The sequence below is a fragment of the Cucumis melo genome, chromosome 5 (genome assembly GCF_025177605.1).
Source record: "Cucumis melo cultivar AY chromosome 5, USDA_Cmelo_AY_1.0, whole genome shotgun sequence".
NCBI lineage: Eukaryota > Viridiplantae > Streptophyta > Magnoliopsida > Cucurbitales > Cucurbitaceae > Cucumis > Cucumis melo.
Window position 1 is genome coordinate 8,980,619 of NC_066861.1, and position 20,121 is coordinate 9,000,739.

At 34.2% G+C, this 20,121-nt stretch overlaps 1 protein-coding gene across 1 annotated transcript; it reads left to right on the forward strand.

Moving 5' to 3' along the window:
- The first annotated feature begins 16,699 nt into the window (after window positions 1–16,699).
- On the forward strand, window positions 16,700–17,837 carry LOC127149449 (protein ALP1-like). The gene is made up of 3 exons (XM_051084951.1): window positions 16,700–16,987; window positions 17,079–17,304; window positions 17,434–17,837. The coding sequence occupies exons 1-3, from the start codon at window positions 16,700–16,702 to the stop codon at window positions 17,835–17,837; spliced, it is 918 nt and encodes a 305-aa protein (XP_050940908.1).
- The last annotated feature ends 2,284 nt before the right edge of the window (window positions 17,838–20,121 follow it).

A 20,121-nucleotide genomic window follows, 5' to 3' on the forward strand; every position in this document is an offset into this window, starting at 1 on the left:
ATGCGTGCTCTCACTTGTCAGATGATTACAGTCAACACTACAAGAAATTTCATTTTTAGTGGCACACTGAAAATGTCACTAACATGCAAAATCACATCGTTAAAAGTATTAGCGACGCGAAGACATTCATTGCTAGGACTGTCGCTAAATCCACGTCGCTAAAAGTTTTAGCAACTCAGCAATTACGCGTCGCAAAAGATATACTTTTAGTTACGTTTTCGCGCTACTAAAAGCTTATTTTTAGTAACATAAGTTATGTCACTATTTATCTTTTATAGTGACATATTGCACTTGCCACTAAAGGTAATGTTCTAGTGACAAATAATATTATTGCTAAAAGTTAATTTAAGACCATTACAAATATCTTTTGCAACGTATTGCAATTGGTCACTAACAATTCCTACAGTTTTTTTTTAAATGATGCTTTCGAGACGTTATTGAAAATGCTAGTAAACATATTTTATTATATAAAAAAATAATATCCAATTTATTATACAAACCTGTTATAAAATATCAAATATAATAATCTTAAGAACTATCACTAGGCAAGATGCAATAACACCAACTTTATCACAAGAAATATATGTCAAGAAACTTCAATAATTTCATAAATAGTTCAAGCAATGTCAACCTAAGTCATAAGAGTTACATCAAATAAATGGATCTTCAAAGTTATAACCATAGAGTTAAATCTAGAAGTTCCATGTCTTGGAATTCCTACAAGTCTAACAAAAAATTCCTACAAGTCTTGGAATAATGAAATGATCTTTCCTAAAAGAGATCTAAGATACAAACCAAACTCTTTTCAATATTCACCTAAAGTCAACATCAAAATCTTGTATAGAAGATCATTTGTGCGTCAAATCTAAAAGTGTAACAACCAGAATAAATAAGTAAAATATGTAAGCAAATAAATAAGTAAAACATATAAGCAAATAATGAAACTTCGGCATGTCTTCAAGTTGAAAAAAATGAGGGGGGGGAGGTGGGAATTTATAAATTGAAAACTCAAAAAATGAAGAAGGAGACATGTCTAAATTACAATAAACTAGAGTTGTAAGAAGAATTTCAAATAAATATTACCTGTTAACCTATCGTTAGATTGTTCTGAACTTCTTTCTATGTTAGAGGTATCTTCTTGAGTTGTCCTGCATAATTGAATTATAAAAGAGAATAAGAAAGATCGAAGTAGAGACTTTTGGGGACTAGTGCATAAAAGAAAAGACACAAATCAAACATAATCAACATTGTTCTTCTTTTGAATGTACAATGTTTTAATATTTGCGTTTAACTCAGCAAAACTCATAATGCAGATATTATGATTCTCTAGTTATTAAAAACACATTTCATTGCTTGCAAGTTAACCAAATAGATTGAACATGGAAAGTAGAAGAAATATGGAAGAATGAAAGAAGAAATGCATTGCTTTCATAAAAATAACTTTAGGCCTCTCGACCATGATGTACATCTTACAACACAATATAAGAAAAATATAAACTGAATACAAGAGAAGGTGTTACACTATAGAGTATGATTTCTCATACTCTTTAGCTCTGATTTTTGCCTATTGATGAGGGGGAAGATGAAGGGGACAAACTCTCTCTATATCTTTTGTTCTAAGCTCTCACCTAAAACTCAAGAGAAGGGAGAAGACGAACGATGTACGAACTTGATCTCTGGCCAATTGTGCACACCTTGCTTTAAAGTGAGAGGCTCTATTTATAGGCGAGGCTTGATGTTGACAGAACATTCCACGCATCATTAATACCTATGAAAAGATGCATCGGCGCTGCCCATACGTCTTTTTGTCTTTTCTCTAACATTCGCTCTAACCAAATTCGTCTGCTAGTGCTTCATATCACCTAACTTACTCTGCTTGTCGCCGCATAGGTTGAGCACATCTCGCGTAACCATTATATCGCCTAGCTTCACTTCTTTTGCCTAAAATCCTGCGATTAGAGTACTAAAACACAATAAAACAGGGATAAGATTCTTTTATACCATGTTATTCACAGATTAATCAAACCGCCTACTTTTTCATCTTCTTTCTTCTATTGTCATGCGATTAGACCTCATTATTTTACATAAAAGACTATAATAATTTGTATTTCTACAAGTTATCAATGACTAACCTTAGTCCCTGACCTCTCAAAACAAATTCAGGAGACAACCCAATCTATGAGTAGGTACTTTTCACCTAGTTCCTTAATGTCATACTCCTTAGGGTCACCATGCCCCTTTAGATATTTTTGTATCCTTTCGAGTATAGAGCTTTTTATATCACACTTCAAACAAAGAAACGCTTACGGTGGATACCTAGGCACCCAGAGACGAGGAATGGTGTAATAAGCGACAAAATTCTTTGGGAAGTTGTAAATAAGCATAAATCCGGAGATTCCATGTTTCGTAAAATGTAAATTTCGTAGCGAATCAATTCCAACAAATGCATTCCAAAAAAGAAGCGAGTGATGGACAGAGGACACCACAAATAAGATATTCAAGAGAAGAGAGGGTAGGGGGAAAACCCATAATTGATATTTTCCCTATAAAATATGAGTTTGAATTTCATTCATAATTAACTTTAGGGAAAAATACCCTTTAAGTCCTCAAGTTTTCATAATTAGGTACATTTGGTTCCTGAGTTTTAGAAATGGACGTTTTTAGTTCCTATATTTTGAATAATAGGTTTATTAGGTCCCTCAACACTAACAATCCATTAAGTACGAATAGACTAGGCCTATGCTAAATCCGTCGATGCTCTGAAGCCTATCTCTAGTTTGACTCTCTTATTGGCTAGACTTTACATTTTATCCACTAAGTCAAAGATGGAATAAGAAGAATATGAGAAGAATTTGAGGAAATGCATTGCTTAAGTTACCTTTTGTTGGTCTAAGATGAAAGTAAATCCCTCAGAGTGGAAGTTTCCTAGACCATCTTGCAGGAGGGAAAGAAACCATGTCCAACTATCTTTTTTCTCTGCCTCTAACACAGCCCACGCAACAGGATATATGCCATCATTACCGTCTATTCCAATTACGGCCATCAAATGCCCTTGGCATGGCCCCTTGAGATGATACGCATCTAATTCTATGAACGAGCGATATCCATTAAGAAACTCATCCTTACTTGCTTTATAACTGTAGGAGAAATAAATTTGAACTCAAGTTCCTTGCTTGCTGGATCTGTTAAACACAGTTCAAGAAGTTAGAAATTAAAACTAGAAATTAGTTATAGTTGCTAACTAATTTTGGTTGATTTAGTCACTCTATAAAATTGAGAGTTTCTTGACACTTATCTTTTCATTCTTCATCTTGTAATCTCCCCCAAAAGAAATGGATTGATAGCCTTAAAAGTGGATGTAGGTGTTTTTGTCGAACCACTCTAAATCTCTGCATTGATCTTTCTTTTCCTTTCTCTCTCGAATTTTCTTTTCCGCTCCATTGTTGAAGACTTGATGTTTCTTTTCTAATGAAATGAAAGAGGCTTGAAGAAAGAAGAAAGAAAACCCTGCATGTACAAAAATAAAAGAAGGAAAACTCTGCATGTACAAAATTAAAAGAAAAGCAAAATAAACTTTCTTTACCTTTACTTTTCATTAGTTCCAACAAAAGAGAGAGAAAAAGTTATAGATGTCCATCATAAATGGTCACGTGCTATCAACATGCATTGGTAAGTGAAGAAGGTGTAATAAATCCTTTGTTTTTATTGCTAAAAGGTTTTATATCAATTGGTATAATAGACAAGTTCATGAAGACCCTTAGAGTTCTTAAGTTTCTTGAAAATCTTGAAAAATCTACAATGGTTACTACAAAGTTTGAATTAAAATGGTTTAATGGAGAAGAAGATTTTACTGTCTGACCAAAACGAATTCAAGCAATTTTGAGTTCTCAAAAGGCATTGAAAGCTATTCAAGATCCAGAGAAATTATCAGGAACAATGACTGAAGTTGATAAGCAGAGCATGGAAGAGAGCCTATGAAATCCCAATTCTCGACTTCACAGATAATGTACTAAAGGCTCTCTATTGAGAAAAAAGACTTACCAAGAAACCTTTATGTGAGGGAGAGACTTGTTTTCTTTTAAAATGTACCAGTTAAAAACTCTTAATGAGAACTTGGATGAATTCAAGAAACTGACAAACGATTTCAATCAATCGAGAGAAAACTTAAGGCCGAAAGCAAGGTTGCCATCTTGATAAATTCATTACACGATACTTACAAAGAAGTGAAATCAACTTTGAAATATGGAAAAGAATCAGTTTAAATGGATGTTATCATTACTGCCTTGAAGAGCAAAGAGTTGGAGCTTCAATTAGAGGGAAAGAATGTTGGAGGTGTTGAGTCCCTTTTCTCTAAGGGAAAGAATTAATTCAAGAAGAATCATTTTAATAAAAACCACAAAAATTATAGAGATAGACCTATCTTGAAATGTTTTATCTGTCACAAAGAAGGATATTTCAAGAACTACCCAGAAAGAGGAAGACACTATAGAAGAAATGATAATCGAAATTTATGCCATATGGAAGAGAAGAATCAAACAGGCACAAAGATCATAAAAGAGATGGCTCAAAGAGGCTTATGGAACATGGAAGATATCAAGGGCGTGCTGGAGAACAATCTTATGAATATACTAAGGTACTTGCTACTGTAAATAAAACGGCCATGGAAGTTGAAACTGAGGAGGGCGATTGAATTTTAGACTCAAGTTGTACCTACCATATGAACTCCAAGAAGAGCTAGTTTGTTGACTACAAATCAGAGGAAGGAGACTTAGTTTACATGGGCAATAACAATGAATGTGAAATCATTGGAAGAAGCTCAGTACTATTAAGGCTCATAGACAACAAAGAGGTTCTTTTGAGAGATATTAGATATTTTCCAAAACTCAAAAGAAACATAATTTCTCTAAGAATGATTGATGATTAGGGACGTACATTCATTAGAGAAAAATGAGTTTTGATGATAGAAAAAATAAGACAGAATTGTCCTAACTGGAAAGAAACTAGATGGCTACTATGTGTTGAAAAGAATCACTCAACTTAAGTATGTCCTATTGTCAGAAACAAAAAAAAATGTTGAGATGGAACAATAGCATAGAAGACTTTCACACATTAGTGAGAAATGTTTGAATGAACTCATGAAGCAAGGCAAGCAAGGGGAACAAAAAAACTCAGTTTCTGTTAGCATTGCATGTATGGAAAGTCCAAGAGAATGAGATTCACTAGAAGAGAACATACCACCAAGGTAATTCTTAACTATGTCCATGGAGATCTTTGAGACCATCTAAAATAACATCTTAGGGAGACTTTAGGTACTTCCTATCTTTAGTAGATGACTATTTCAGAAACGTATGGACTTATTTACTTAAACCTAAAGATCAAACCTATGAATGTTTTAAAACATGGAAGATTAGAGTTGAAACTCAAATTGAAAGGAAGGTGAAATATTTTAGAATTGATAATGGTCTAAAACTTCTAGGCAACAATTTTAACTCTCTTTGTAATGAGTGTGAAATTATTAGACACAGAACAGTGGCATGTACTCCACAATAGAATGAAGTTACAGATAGAATGAATAGAACATTGATGGAAAGGGTTACATGTATGCTGTCAGAAGTCAAACTTTTTGAAGATTTTTGGGCAGAAGCTTTAGCCATAGCAATATACACCATTAATAAGAAGTCCTAGTATTTATATTAACATGAAGATCCCTGAAGAAATGTGGAGAGGATTACCTCCTAACTTATCAAACTTGAAGACCTTCGGATGCACAGGCTATGTATATATTAAGCAAAGTAAGGTGAAGCCTAGAGCCTTAAAATGTATGTTTATAGGGTATCCTGAAGGAGTGAAATGATATAAGTGCTGGGATTTTACTTCAAATAAAAGCTTGATTAGTAGACATGTGATTTTCAAAGAAAATGAGCTCTACATGAACTTTGAAACAAGCAAGCAACTAGAAGTGCAGAATCATACTTCTAGTTCCTATGTTGAAATTTATCCAAGTCATAAAGATTCTGTGATTATTGATGATCAACCACAAGCATTAGATGCACCCAGCACCTCAAAAAACAGCACAAATAGACAAGTTAAAAACCTAGATGATTATCTTCTAACAAGAGATAGAGAAAGAAGAACAACCAAACGCTGATCAAGATATGCAAGAGCTGATTGCATTTTTAATCATTTCCTAGAAGATGATAATGAAGAACCTAGCAGCTTTAAAGAAGCATTAAATAGTGATGAAAAAGATGAATGACTTGTAACAATGAAAAGTGAGATTAATTCTTTACATAAGAATGAAACATGACTGATAGACTTCTTAACAAAGGAGTTATCCCCTACAAATGGGTCTATAAGAAGAAATTCTCATGTGAAAAGAATAAGAAGGTGAAATTCAAAGCCAGACTAGTTGCCAAAGGCTTTAAACAGAAAGAAGGATTTGACTATAAATAAAAAAATTTCTAGTAGTAAAGCACACTTCAATCAAAGTTCTCCTAGCTATATTGCCTGTGAAGACCTTGAGCTAGAACAGATGGATGTCACTATAGCTTTTTTACATGGAAGCCTAGAAGAAGATTTATATGTGGAACAACCTAAAGGTTTTAAAGCTAAAGGAAAAACAGATCTAATTTGCAAACTATAGAAATACTTATATGGATTGAAGCAATCACCAAGGTGTTGGTATAAGAGGTTTGATGATTTCATCAACAAAATAGGTTTTATGAAAAGTCTATATGATCCTTGTGTCTACTATAAGAAGCTAACTGATGGAAGCCTAGTCTATTTGCAATTATATGTTGATGACATGCTATTGGCTGGTAAAACTTTTACTAAGCTAAATGAGATAAACAACAATTTAAGAATGAATTTGAAATAAAGGACTTAGAGTCGGCTAAGAGGACCCTAGAAATCACAAGGCAAAGAAGTAGAAGGGAATTGTTTTTATTAGAGAAATAATATACCAAGAAAATTCTAGCCAAGTTCAATATGGCTAATGCTAAGGCAGTGTACATTAAGGGTCTTAACCATATCTTTGTTCATGGGCTTTTTAATGGGCTGATAAGTCCCTTTTTGAGAAGATCGAATATTTCTTCCGTACAGGTCTTAACTAGATTTTTGTGCATTTGAATGGGCTTGGCCTTGGTAGGGATTTAGGCCTCGATGAACTCATCAAGATATGGTAGGGTTACTATATGCTTCTTTCAATCTCAAAAGGCATTTGGGAGACTTGAACAAACTTCTTTCTCGAATTTTGCTAGGAAGCTTAGATCTTAAGTTCAACAGATGGCTTGTTAATTCCGAAAGCCACCTTGAAGGTTTTGACTTCATCTTGAAGGAACTCGATTTGCTTTTCCTTCATGACGATGCAATTTATGAATTGATGAATGTTTTCCTCAATGGTTGAGATGTATTTAGGAGTTACTGGGTGAGTAAACTCGAAAGTAATTTCCTTGTTGAATTTCTTTGAATTTATTCCCTTATCCGAGACTGAGAATGGGTATAACTGCGTGAGAAAAGGGGTTCCTAATATGATTCCTTCATTAAGGTTTTCAACCAAAATGAAAGTGTTGATAAGGCAGACATCTCCTTTGAAAATGTGAACTTTGGATAATTTGTATTAGATGTTGAGGGGATTTTTGTTTGCTCCACTCAACGTCTCCTTTGTTTCTTTAAAATATTTAGAAGGGACAAGTTCTTCTTGGATGACGTTTTAATCCACACCTGAATCGATAAGTGCAAGTGTTTCCAATTATAAAAAAATATCCTTATCAAAAAAGTGTTTCCAATTGAAAGTCCTTTACCTTAAAGACTATCTTTGACATCCACTTCTAATTTTGCACTCTGCTAATGTAGTTGATGCTTCCAGTGACTCCAGGTTCTTCAATCAGCAGCATCTTTCTTGAACTTGTAGGGGTGTTTGAGGCAGTTCCCTTTTGAGCTATTGAGACTTTATTTGAACCTTAAGTTTTTTGAATCGTGCTGAAGGCTTGTTCAAGAGTTGTAAGTCGTTGCTTATTGTCTACAACTTCTCTTTTAAGTATCTTCACTTCAGAGTGGAGATCTTCGATTTGAATCGGCTTCTTAGCTTCGCCTTTGATATAATTTAGTTGATGCTTCGAGTGACTCCAGGTTCTTCAATCAACAGCATCTTTCTTGAACTTGTAGGGGTGTTTGAGGCAGTTCCCTTTTGAACTATTGAGACTTTATTTGAACCTTAAGTTTCTTGAATCGTGTTGAAGGCTTGTTCAAGAGTTGTAAGTCGTTGCTTATTGTCTGCAACTTCTCTTTTGAGTATCTTCACTTCAGAGTGGAGATCTTCGATTTGAACCGGCTTCTTAGCTTCGCCTATGATACAATTTAATATATCCTGAATATATTATCGAACTTTGCTCGATCTTTCTTTGAGAATTTTGTTATTCAATGTTCTGGCTTAGCTTTAGAAGGAAAGCTCGCTTGGAATTCTCATCGGGTAATTGATCGATAAGATCAAAGAGAGTTTCTTGATCTTTGGAGATGACATTAATGTGCCCAGAGCATTTTCCAGCACATCTTCGAATGCAAGGATTTGCTCATTCATCATCGCTCAAGTCACTTTGGGAAAGAAGGCTTCTTCACTAGAAGATTCTTCTTCATTAAGAACGTTGATTCTTTCTTCATCGAAAGAGGATTCAATTTGGGATGAGTCATCTTCCTCAAACCTAATTGCATAAAGAAGAGATTGTCGGGTCTCTTCATCCATAGTCAATGCATTGATCTTATCCTTCAGAGGGCAATGGTTTGAATAATGACCTTTGCAGTTGCACTTATAGGAAATGGCATTGTTTTTTAAGAATATTTATCTCTAATCTTATTTTTGTTGTAATATTTTCTCTTTCTTCGAGGAAATTCGGGATCTTTACTCTTGCTTTTACTAAAGAGTCGCTTGTTGGAAGACTTTCTCCTTTTCTTTCGTTCATCCTTAGGTCCTTTGTCAAGCCCGTACTGCTTGCAGAAGGTTCCTAGCTCCTTTCGGTAGTCAAAGTCTTTGATGACCTTCATAGTATGTTTATTCTCTATACAGAGATTAATGCATATTGCTTGAACTATGGTTGAGATGTCCCCAAAGGTTAATTCAGACCAGTCGATTTGCTTGGTGACTGAATTCGTTGCCACTGTTTGATAGAACTTTTGAGCAATGCAATGCGAAAGTCCTTCAACGAACTTTTGTTTCCAAATGTCAACTTCGCTTGTGAGGGTATAAAGTTGTGCCATGAAGGTGTCTTTATACCATTTGTATAGGCTCATCTTGTGACACCTCAAGCCTAGGAGGGACTCTGTTGCAAGATTGAAATGAATTTGAGTGCTACCAATGAAATGTTTCGTCATTGTGTAGATCAATAGATTCACCATATCTAGTTCTTCATCTTGTCTAAGAGTGGACGCTCCTTCCTACTTGACCACTATCTTTGTAGCAGATAAGATACAGTATCTTTCTTGCCCCGTAAGTTGATTATGCCACCAGCTTCTCAAATTTCCAGTGAAACATGAAATAATAATCTGGCCTGTTGTAAGAGTTGTTTTCCTAGCACTATAGGGTGAGGTTGCTAACAACATTTCTTGAAATGTGTTCATCATTTGAGCTTCAGAATATCCATTAATATTCCAAGTGACTAGAGAGGTTCCGTTATAAGAATGCCTTTCATGATGTAGGTCATTCCAACCCAAATTAGGAGATGATGGTTGAGAGTAGTGATTCTTCATATCTACCCATTGAGCTTCTGGAAGAATCTTTGAAGTAGGGGCCTGCTGAAAAGAATCCTTCTTTATCATGTTGATTCCTCTTATGTTTTCAACTTTGCCTGTTGGAACTTTGTCTTTGTCTACCGACGGGGCTACTTTGTTTATAGAGATGGAGGAAAGATGCTTGTTGATTTCAATCAAGATATCTGAAGGGTCATCCTTGAGCTTACCAATATCAAAACTGTTGGGTTGAAATATTGGTTGATTGGGATCAGCTTGAGGAATCTCAGGGTTCTTAGCTTTTATGGAAAGATCTGGATTCTCTATTCTTTCTACTGCTTTGGAGATTGTAGAAAGTACCTTGTTGGTGTAGTTGAGTTGATGTTGGATATTCTTAACTTCGCGAACTCTAACCTTTTGAACTTTCTCTTCATCTATAGTCTTATAGGGAGAAGAAACCATTTTGATGGCTAGAATGACAAGATGAGGGAAGTAAGCTTCTTCTTCTAAAGGATAGGCGGAAGCTATTTCTTTTCCTTTTGTTGTGGTCCAAACAACTGAATTTCTTATCATCGCTACTTGGCCTTTGGTTTCAAGGGTCCTGATAAGAGCTTCATTCCTAGCTTGCTCTTTCTACTTCATTCCTTCGATGAAGTCCGATTGATGGAGAAAAGGTTTCCTGCCATCTTCTGGAGCAGCAAGCAACATATCTATGTATTTGCTGTACATTTCTTTGTAACGAGCATTATCATTGTTGCTAGTAATGACATTAATTTGATTGTAGATTGGCTTAGATCTCCTTTCCATATCGGATTGGGTAGGAGAAGTCGATCCTTCTTCTCTTTCATACTATACGTTAGGGACTGGATGAATAAAGTCCACCATTGCTCTCATTAATCCAGATCTTCTGAAAGATCCAGAGAAAGAGTTGACAATCTTGGCATCTCAAGACGTATTGGGACGACTGTTCATGATCTCCTAATTCTCGGATATCTTGTTTCATAATTGAATTGAATTTTGATGTTTCCATCTGGAAATTCAGCAATCGATGCCTCTGTATTAGTTCTTTTGGCAGGGGCTATTACTCCTTGAAGCTTCTAAATAAGATTCTGGGTGATTTTCTCCTATTGAAGCGTTTTTGGAATGGTTATGGATGATTTTTTAACATTCACTTCCATAAGCATGGTGTAACCTTTTGGAGAAATACCAAGAGCTTTGAAAGAAAGATTTATATGCATCAATTTAAAATAGATGCGATAAGAGACCGTAAACGGAAGTGATCCATCCTTCAGTTAAGGACCTTAAGAGTGAACATCAAGGCATAGAGTATCCATGATGTTTTGTCGTGAAGAGAGACTGTGAGTCCTGGTCTGCAGTTGAAGTAGATTAGATCTTGTTCTAAGTTTGATTGAACAATTCCTAAAAGAGAGGGAGTAAACTTGAAGTGCCTTTTGTCCCTTAGGGTAAGGTAGATAGGAACATCTAGTCCTTCTCTAAATAGGGGTTTTAAGGCTACTTGAACACATCCAATGTGGAGGTATTTAAATTTCTCTTTGACCCTGAAAAGAGTTTCTTCAGGTAGTAGATTTATTGTAGTGAATTCATCCTTCATTGCAACATTTTCTTCAGTGATGATGATGACATCTTGCTGGGAGAAGTTGAAGGTATTTATTTTGTATACCTGGTTTGGATCTATCTTTTGGATAAACCAATTTTTTAGGCGATCTTCAATACGATCTTGGAGTTTTTGAGGAAATTGAAGAAGAAGAAGAGGAACAAGTTGTATCTACAATCGTGGGCGAGTGGGGAGAGAGCTCAGAAAGAAGTTTAGAAAGCATAAGGGAGAAAGAAGAATCTAGAGATTTAAGGAGGCAATATTAAAATCTATTAAGTTTAAATTCTTTTATAATAATAATTATTTATTTCTTAACTTAAATTAAATTCTTTGATCAATCGATCTTAAATCTGGGATTCTTCAAAGATTTAAACGAATTATTCTCTATCATGAAGGTTAACCATGCCTTTATCATGAATGCTGATAACTAACCCTTTTAAATTGAGAAGAGGCTCAGGGTAAGAGAGACACCGAAATATAATTTCAGTTAAAAATAAACTAAGAATTATCATAAAGAATAAAAACTTAAAAAGACTTAAATCTTACCATCCTTCCACCCCTAGATTCAGAGGGGAGTTCACTCCATAGAGAAGAGAGAAGAGAGAAATTGATCTGTGAAGGCTCTGATACCATTAAGGGTCGAAGCCAAGTGCTATTTATAAGGAAAAATCAATAATTACACTAAAAAATTGATTCTTATTTAATCTTTAACGAGCTAACAAGAGAACCAATAGACCTACAGATTGAAATCTCCGATGATATGAAATTAATTAATTATACTCTTTTAATTAAATTAATCAACATTAATTAGTTGTGGGTCGCTCCACTAAAGACTCGCAACTGCACATGATTTACATTGTACATGTATTTCTGCGTCCATAGAGATAACCAATCAATAGTAAGTCGACCCTTCACAGTTGCACATAACTACAATTGGGTCAAAATTATTGTTTTACCCTTGTAGTATTACATCTAACTTCTTAAGTATCATTGGTCCCTTTAATGAACTAATAGTTTACAATTCAACTATAAACCAACCTCTCTTGGACTAGTGAAAGGGTTGAGGCCTCATTGTTCAAGACCTCGAATGAGCTATTACGAAGCAATTCATCTACTTACCTTCAAGACGAAAACTAGTTAATTCCATCTTATGTAGTTATGTTACCAGCTCCCTACTTGGATAGATCCCAAAAATTGTAGGCTTATTGAGTTGACTAACTTGACCACTCTCACCCATAAAAATAAAAGGATCGTTCTTATAGACAAGAATTCACAACTCACTTAGGATTAAGGTCGAGTCACCAATGATCATCTAATTGAAAAGTTAATTTCTTCAATTAACAGTGTTATAAAAATAAATTAAACATTTTGTGGTTCGATCTTATGTAACCTCTTTACATAGGATACCTCTACTTGCATGTCTCCACATGAATGATCAGGATCAGATAATTCTTTATAACTTTTGTAACAATTACAAAGTGGGTTGTATCTATAGTATTACCAGGATAACGTATCCAGTTGTATCCCTATACTACAAACCTTTTAGGGGCTGTTTGGCCCACAGAGTGAGGTAAATTGGAGTGGGCTATAATAGCCCACTCCATGTTTGGCTCACGTATTATACAATAACCAAAGGATTAGGGTTATTTCAAAATAACCCTAATCCTTCATTGTTCTCTTCTCTGCGAATGATCGATTCCACTTCGTCTTTCATGATCCACTTCATCTTCTTCTCCAATCTTCACCTTGCCGCTCATTCTTACCCCTTGCCGCTTCAATCTTCTACCCAAAATATTTTTCCTTTGGCCATCATTCGGTTGTAGTCGTTCGCAGATCCGTTGTTAGGGTTTGTGGACTTTTCTTTGGAGCTTGGTAGGGGTTTTGCGAGGGTATGAGCATGGTTAGGGTTTGAAGAGATCATGGTAGGGATGGAGATTTCATCCCTTTGCGGTTTGTATCACTTCTCTTTTTTATTTTAAAAAAGTCGATGATAAGGTTCTTTATTTTTTCTGATTTGTTCGTGAAATTATGCGATTCTTTCTAGATCTTTGTCTACTCGTTTTGCTGATCCTTCAATTGTTTCAAGAAACTTGAGATTATTGGATTGAAACTTATTACTGATGATTTTATGGGTTTTGTGTAATTTTTGTAACCCATTTTAGAAATTCCAAATGATTAGTTCTAAGTTGTACTGATAAATCCTTAAATTTCGAGTATTCAGCCTAACCAGATTTTGTGGCTTTTTGCATCGTATTAGTTTCAAGTGGTTTGAATATCTATGAAGAGAAAATGGAAATCTATTTTTCACATTTTCTATTGTTTGTTCAATTAGCCATTTTCCTGCCTTCTGTTCATTTGCTTCCTTCTATGTTTTTTTTTCTTACTGGGATACGAAGGACTATAAGTTAGTATTAGCATTAATTTTGAGTGATTTGAATATCTATGAAGAGAAAATAGAAATCTATTTTTCACATTTTCTATTGTTTGTTCAATTAGACATTTTCCTGCCTTCTGTTCATTTGCTTCCTTCTCTGTTTTTTTACGGTTAATGGATACTCAACCATGATTCATGAAAATTGGGGGTTGCATCCTGTTCAAAGTTCAAATAAAGACCATCCAAAACAGCCGCTAATGAATTGCTCCTTTAGAATTTAGTCTGACCATCCCTTTAGCCCAGCCCTTTCCTTTTATCCCAGCCTTTTTCTGTAGAATTCATGAAAACAAAAAAAAAAAACTGGGTAATATATACTCCTCTCAAGTCTCCTCCATCGTGGTGAGAACAAGGTTGAGGTTGAAAACCTATTTTTATAATGTTGGTAATGCTCACATTCCAACTTCCTTTAACAATTTATTATATGTGTTTGTATTTTTATACATTACCAGCAGCAACTTCCTTTAACAAAGTCATAAATAGAGAGGCACATGATCAGTATTTTTCTGTAATCCTTGACCTGTTGTGTGAACTAGTTACCCTATGAATTAGGTTCATTACATCATTTTCATATCCCTTGTTTTTGGGATTAATATCTTGACTGATGTTAGGGTTGGGTTAAGACATATCCCTGTTTTCATGGACTTTTTTTATACTGTTTTGATTCTCTGCAAAGTCACTATTGCACTCAAAAAAATTTCAACATCTTCCCATGTACTTGATGGTCAACATCTTTAAGATGTGTCATGTACTTTTTATTTGGTAGTTTTGGGTCACATAGACTTTTTCACCCAACCATTATAAATGGTTTCAATTTAACTCAAGTATTATTCAACATCATCCCATATATGTTTTCTGATCATTCCTTGGTAGGCTTCTGTGTTTTCACTTATGTTTGCTCTCCAATTGTTTAGTATAAACATAATTACTTTTTTGTCATTCTCTGTTATGCATTTGGTATTCATCCCTCTCTGTTTTCTTATCATTCCTTGCAATTGTTTGGCACTGATTAAGACTTGACCAATTCTTTTGTAGTTGTGTTCTATATTTTCTATCTGTCTGTTATGTTTATATGCAAAACATATTTCTCTCTGTTTTGCATGTTTTATTTACACTTGATTCGTACCCAAAATGCTGTCAATTATACAAGAAATTCAAGTTCAACTAATCTAATGAATTTCTTACCTCTGAGGCTTGTCCAATTTAATTTTTATTTTTTACCTTATATATACTGTCCTATATGTCTTCAAACTTTTTTTACCCTTCCTTTTTTTAACCTTAAACAGGTGTACGTCGGGTTAAATAATAATGGTATGTCATCCTTCCTTCTACTTTTGTAATATTGTTAATGTTTGTTTAATGAATTTCGTGGCTAACATTTGTCTGTTTGACGCTTTTTTAGGTTGGTGAAGAGCAATAGTTCGTTATTCGAGGTTCATACACCAATATTTATCAAGTGGACAGAGTTTATTATAGTTGATAGGCTGGAATTTGATAGTTGATAGGGATTTGCTGTTTGGTTTTGTTTTCATGACAACCAATTGTGTGTTTTGGTGAAAGGTTCATTGTCCTATATTTAAATATTATGTGTCAACATATATTTTATCATTGGATTATTATTTCAGTTAAGAATATTGGATTGAATTTATAATACCAATACAATTTTCCTTAAAATAATAATAAGAATAATAACACAAAATTTAGGAAGTTCATACTCCCAAACAAAAAACTTGCTCCTACATCTGTCTTGTAATCTACCTGTTATAAATGATTTCAAATTTTGTTTTCTACATTTAATTAAAATTCAAATGTTTACTAACATCACTATGAAAAAATTGTGAGGAAATAAATTGAAATACTTACGAACATAACAATTAGATTCAAAATATCAATATACACACTAACGTTTTGATGGAAATTATCAAAATCTATCAAATTAAAAAATATATATAAAAAAATCAAGTTTTTAAAAGCTTTTATTTTCAGCTTAAAAAGTATTAAGTTGACTTTTCAAAACGAAAGGCAAGCAAACTATAGATTATTTTTAAACTTAATTTTTAAAAATAGGAAATAGAAAATATAAAACAAAGCTTTATCCTTTCACAATTTCATTTTCCCTACCGAAAGATTTGAATTCTAAACTTGTACTATTTTGACTTCTAAATTATGTTAAATTGATACATAAACAAGAGAATGATTTATTATTATTATTATTATTATTATTATTAAAGAAGCCTAATTTTCTATTAACATTTGAACACTAAAAAAAACTAAAAAGTGATACCTTATTTAAGTTGGAAATAAGTTGTTTTGAAAAAAATGTTTCAATGGTTTTCGAACACTTCAAAAAATTTAGATAAAAAACTTTTTATTAAAAAATCAATAGATTACAGATATATTTTCTTAGGGAACTCAATCTTTTTTTTTTTTCAAAATTATTGTTTCTAATATTTACTTGAAAATATATTTTACAATTTGGTTTAGATATTGTTTTTTTTTCAAATATTTATTTTCCACTCTACCCTCCTAGGAAAAATTTAAAAGAATATATCAATTAGTTTTACATTTAAAATTATTAAATAAACTATTTTACTTCTATTTTTCAGCATATCTAATTTTTCTTTCCTATTTGTTAACATCAAACTGTTTGGTGTCTTGCTGAGTGGTACTAAATTTGGTGTATTAACTCTAAATAAACAATATGAATTGTTCAGGTCATCAGTTCTCATCACATAATGGATCCACAAGAGTTAGTTACGATACTTACAGTATTTACAACTTCCCAACATCAGTTACTTCTGACACTAGAATTATTACTGAATGATCATAAGAGGATAAAACATACATCATTTTATAGTAGACATCGTATTAGACAATTAGCATATTTTCGACTAATCCATGAGTCAGATCTTTGTTGTCGTCAAAGTACACGAATGGATAGAAGGTGTTTTGCCATTTTATGTCATTTACTAAGGACGACTGCTGGATTAGTCGGAACGGAAGTTATAGATGTAGAGGAGATGGTTGCCATGTTCCTGCATATATTAGCTCATGATATGAAGAATCGAATAATACAAAGGGAATTTGTACGGTCTGGTGAGACTGTTTCTAGACATTTCAACCTTGTCTTGTTAGCAGTTTTGACGTTACACAACGAGTTGTTGAAAAAACCTCAGCTAGCAACAAACTCGTGCATGGATCCGAGATGGAAATGGTTTGAGGTAAATACCAATTGTCTGAATGTTGGTTAGACTTTCCAAATAATATGCGTTAGATGGCTATTTCATACAAATTTACGTTATCATACCGTAGAATTGTCTTGGTGCGTTAGATGACACATACATTAAGGTGAATGTCAGTGCAACTGATCGTCCAAGATACAACACACGAAAGGGTGAAGTTGCGACAAATGTACTTGGTGTTTGCGATAAAAAAGGTGATTTTGTGTTTGTTTTATCTGGGTGGGAAGGATCGGCCGCTGATTCTAGAATTCTTAGAGATGCAATATCAAGACATAATGGACTGAAGGTTCCAAAGGGTAATTAGCTAGATGTTTTATCTCTTCGTAGTCTTTATATTCATAGGACGAGAATTCAAATAGTCGAGTTTTGAACAGGGTATTATTATCTATGTGATGCTGGGTACTCAAATGTTGAGGGTTTTTTAGCCCCATATAGGGGAGAAAGATATCATCTATCAGAGTGGCGTGGAGGAAGTAATGCACCAACAACAGCTCGAGAGTTCTTCAACATGAAACATTCGTCGGCACGGAATGTCATCAAAAGAGCATTTTGGTTGTTAAAAGGTTGCTGGGCAATTTTAAGAGGAAAGTCATACTACCCAGTCGATGTCCAATGTCGAACAATCATGGTGTGTTGTCTGCTACACAATCTTATCAATAGAGAGATGACTAACAGTGAAATAATCGATGATTTGGATGAGGGGGATTCAACATACGCTACAACTGGAGGTGACGAGATTAATTACATTGAGGCTTCAAACGGATGGAGTGAATTGAGGGATCAATTGGCTCGTACGATGTTCAGTAATTGGGAGTTACATGACCAGTAGTGCCTTAATACTCTTCTAATATCCAAGGATCATCGACAATAAATTGTCGTGTGAAATCTCTTAAAAAAACCTACCAAGCAATTGCAGAAATGAGGGGGCCATCATGTAGTGGCTTTGGATGGAATGAAGAATTCCAATGCATCGTTGCAGAACGAGATTTGTTTGATAGTTGGGTAAAGATATTAACTTCATTTTACAATTGTACGTACTTTTTATAATCACAATCGTCAACTAATCTGCCTAAATTTCATAATACAATTGCACAGAGTCATCCTGCAGCCAAAGACCTTCTACACAAATCATTTCCATATTATGATGATTTGTTCTATGTCTTCGGCAAAGATCGGGCAACGGGAGCACGTTCAGAGACCTTTGCTGATGTAGGATCTAATGTGCCGAACATGTTTAATGGCGACGTTCCACTCGATGATTCACATGATCAAGACATCCCGATGATGTATAGCCAAGGAGTGCATATGTCACCAGATGAAATGTTTGGAATACGTGCAGGTCAAGCAAGTGAGAGAAAAAATTGTTCAAGTGGAAGTAAGAGGAAACGAGGTAGTAAACATTATGAAACGGTAGAGGTGATCAGGAGTGCAATGGAATTTGGAAATGATCAATTAAAGGCAATTGCAAATTGGCCAAAAGAGAAGCATGCAACAGAGGTCGAATTGCGTGCTGAAGTTGTGAAATAGCTGCAAGATATCCCTGAACTACAAAGTCGAGATAGGACAAAGCTTATGCAAATCCTATTCCGTAGTGTGGAGGCCATTGAGGGATTCTTGTCGATTCCAACAGAACGTAAATTGGAGTATTGCAGTATTCTCTTGCAAAATTAGGGTTTGACCAATTAACTATTTTATGACTTTGTACTTTCATTTTATGAACTCATGTACTTGGTTTGTATTGATATAAGTTTTAATTACAAATGTTATGGAACTTTATATATTTATATTTCACTAAGAACATATTGTGGAGGAATTTAATTTTGTGGGATTAATCTCTTTTGAAATTTGTCGACGATTTGTAGGGATGTATCTATAACATAATTTCAAACACGATCACCTAAACAAATGAGAAAATTACATTAGGGAGATTATAGATAAATTTATTAAATGAACTACATAATTAACGAGATTGAATAAAATAATTTTGAAAAAAAATGTGTATTGCAAAAAAGAATATTGAAAAAAATACTTTTGATATTTCCCATATTATAATAATCTACACCCCAAACACAGATTATAATAACTCAGATTATAATAATCTGCACCCCAAACACAGATTATAATAATCAAGACTATAATAATCTGCACACCAAACACAAATTATAATAACCCACAGACTATAATAAACACAGATTATAATAACTCACTCCACGCCCCAAACACCCCTTTAGTTATTACTTAAACATCATCCATCTTTGTATGCAACCACATACATGTTTAAGTTTACATAAAAATACCCATGAATCTTAATTTATGGGATTGAGTTGATGCAAATAAATAATAAAAATAACTTATTATTTTATTAAATATAGTTGGGAAATTGCCAAAAATAGGTTAAAAAAAGAGATTTAAATGAATTTTGGGACAAGTTTTCAAAAGAAAGACTTTTAGGACAATTTGGGTGTGAATGGACAAAAATGCCCTTCCTTTCCTTTCCCTCTTCCACGTTTGCTTTCCCTTCTCTCCACGATCGACTCCTTCTCTTTCGCGTATAGTTCCCTTTCCATTCTCTTTTCTTTCGTGTAGAACACCTGAACCTACTCCGGCCATCGTCTCTTGCCCATCGTCAGTTGCCCATCGTCGCTTGCCCATCGTCGTTTGCCCTTCGTCGCTTGCCCTTCGTCGGTCGTTGTCCAGTGCATTTCGTCGCTCCTATTCGGACCATTCAATCAACTTCGAGCGTTTTCTCTTATTTAGGTGAGTTTCATGTCTAACCGATTTTCAATTTATCTGCTGTAAGTAAATGTTTGGTTGGGGTATTTGGTGCTATTTTCATCCGTAATTGTCTGGTTTTTGGAATTGGACTTATTTGCCGTAAATTAGTTTAGTCAAAGTTTGGTTTTAGGTTCTTAGAAAGTTCAATGGGTAGTGAAAAATGAATTGAACTAGAGGATGAGGATTTAGTTGGATCAAATAGAGAAGGAGTAAGCAATAGGAATAGAAGGAATGAAGGTTTTTTCTTTATCTCGCACGTATTTTTTTTAATCTCGCACGTATCTCGCACGTTCCAAACTTTAACTATTTATTTCAAAATCAACTTGGTACACCTCCTA

Coding starts and splice junctions, on each gene's coding strand:
- LOC127149449 (XM_051084951.1), top strand. CDS start 16,700: ATGGATAGAAGGTGTTTTGCCATTTTATGTCATTTACTAAGGACGACT. Junction 16,988..17,078: donor CGAGATGGAAATGGTTTGAG/GTAAATACCAAT, acceptor ATCATACCGTAG/AATTGTCTTGGTGCGTTAGA. Junction 17,305..17,433: donor TGGACTGAAGGTTCCAAAGG/GTAATTAGCTAG, acceptor AGGGTTTTTTAG/CCCCATATAGGGGAGAAAGA.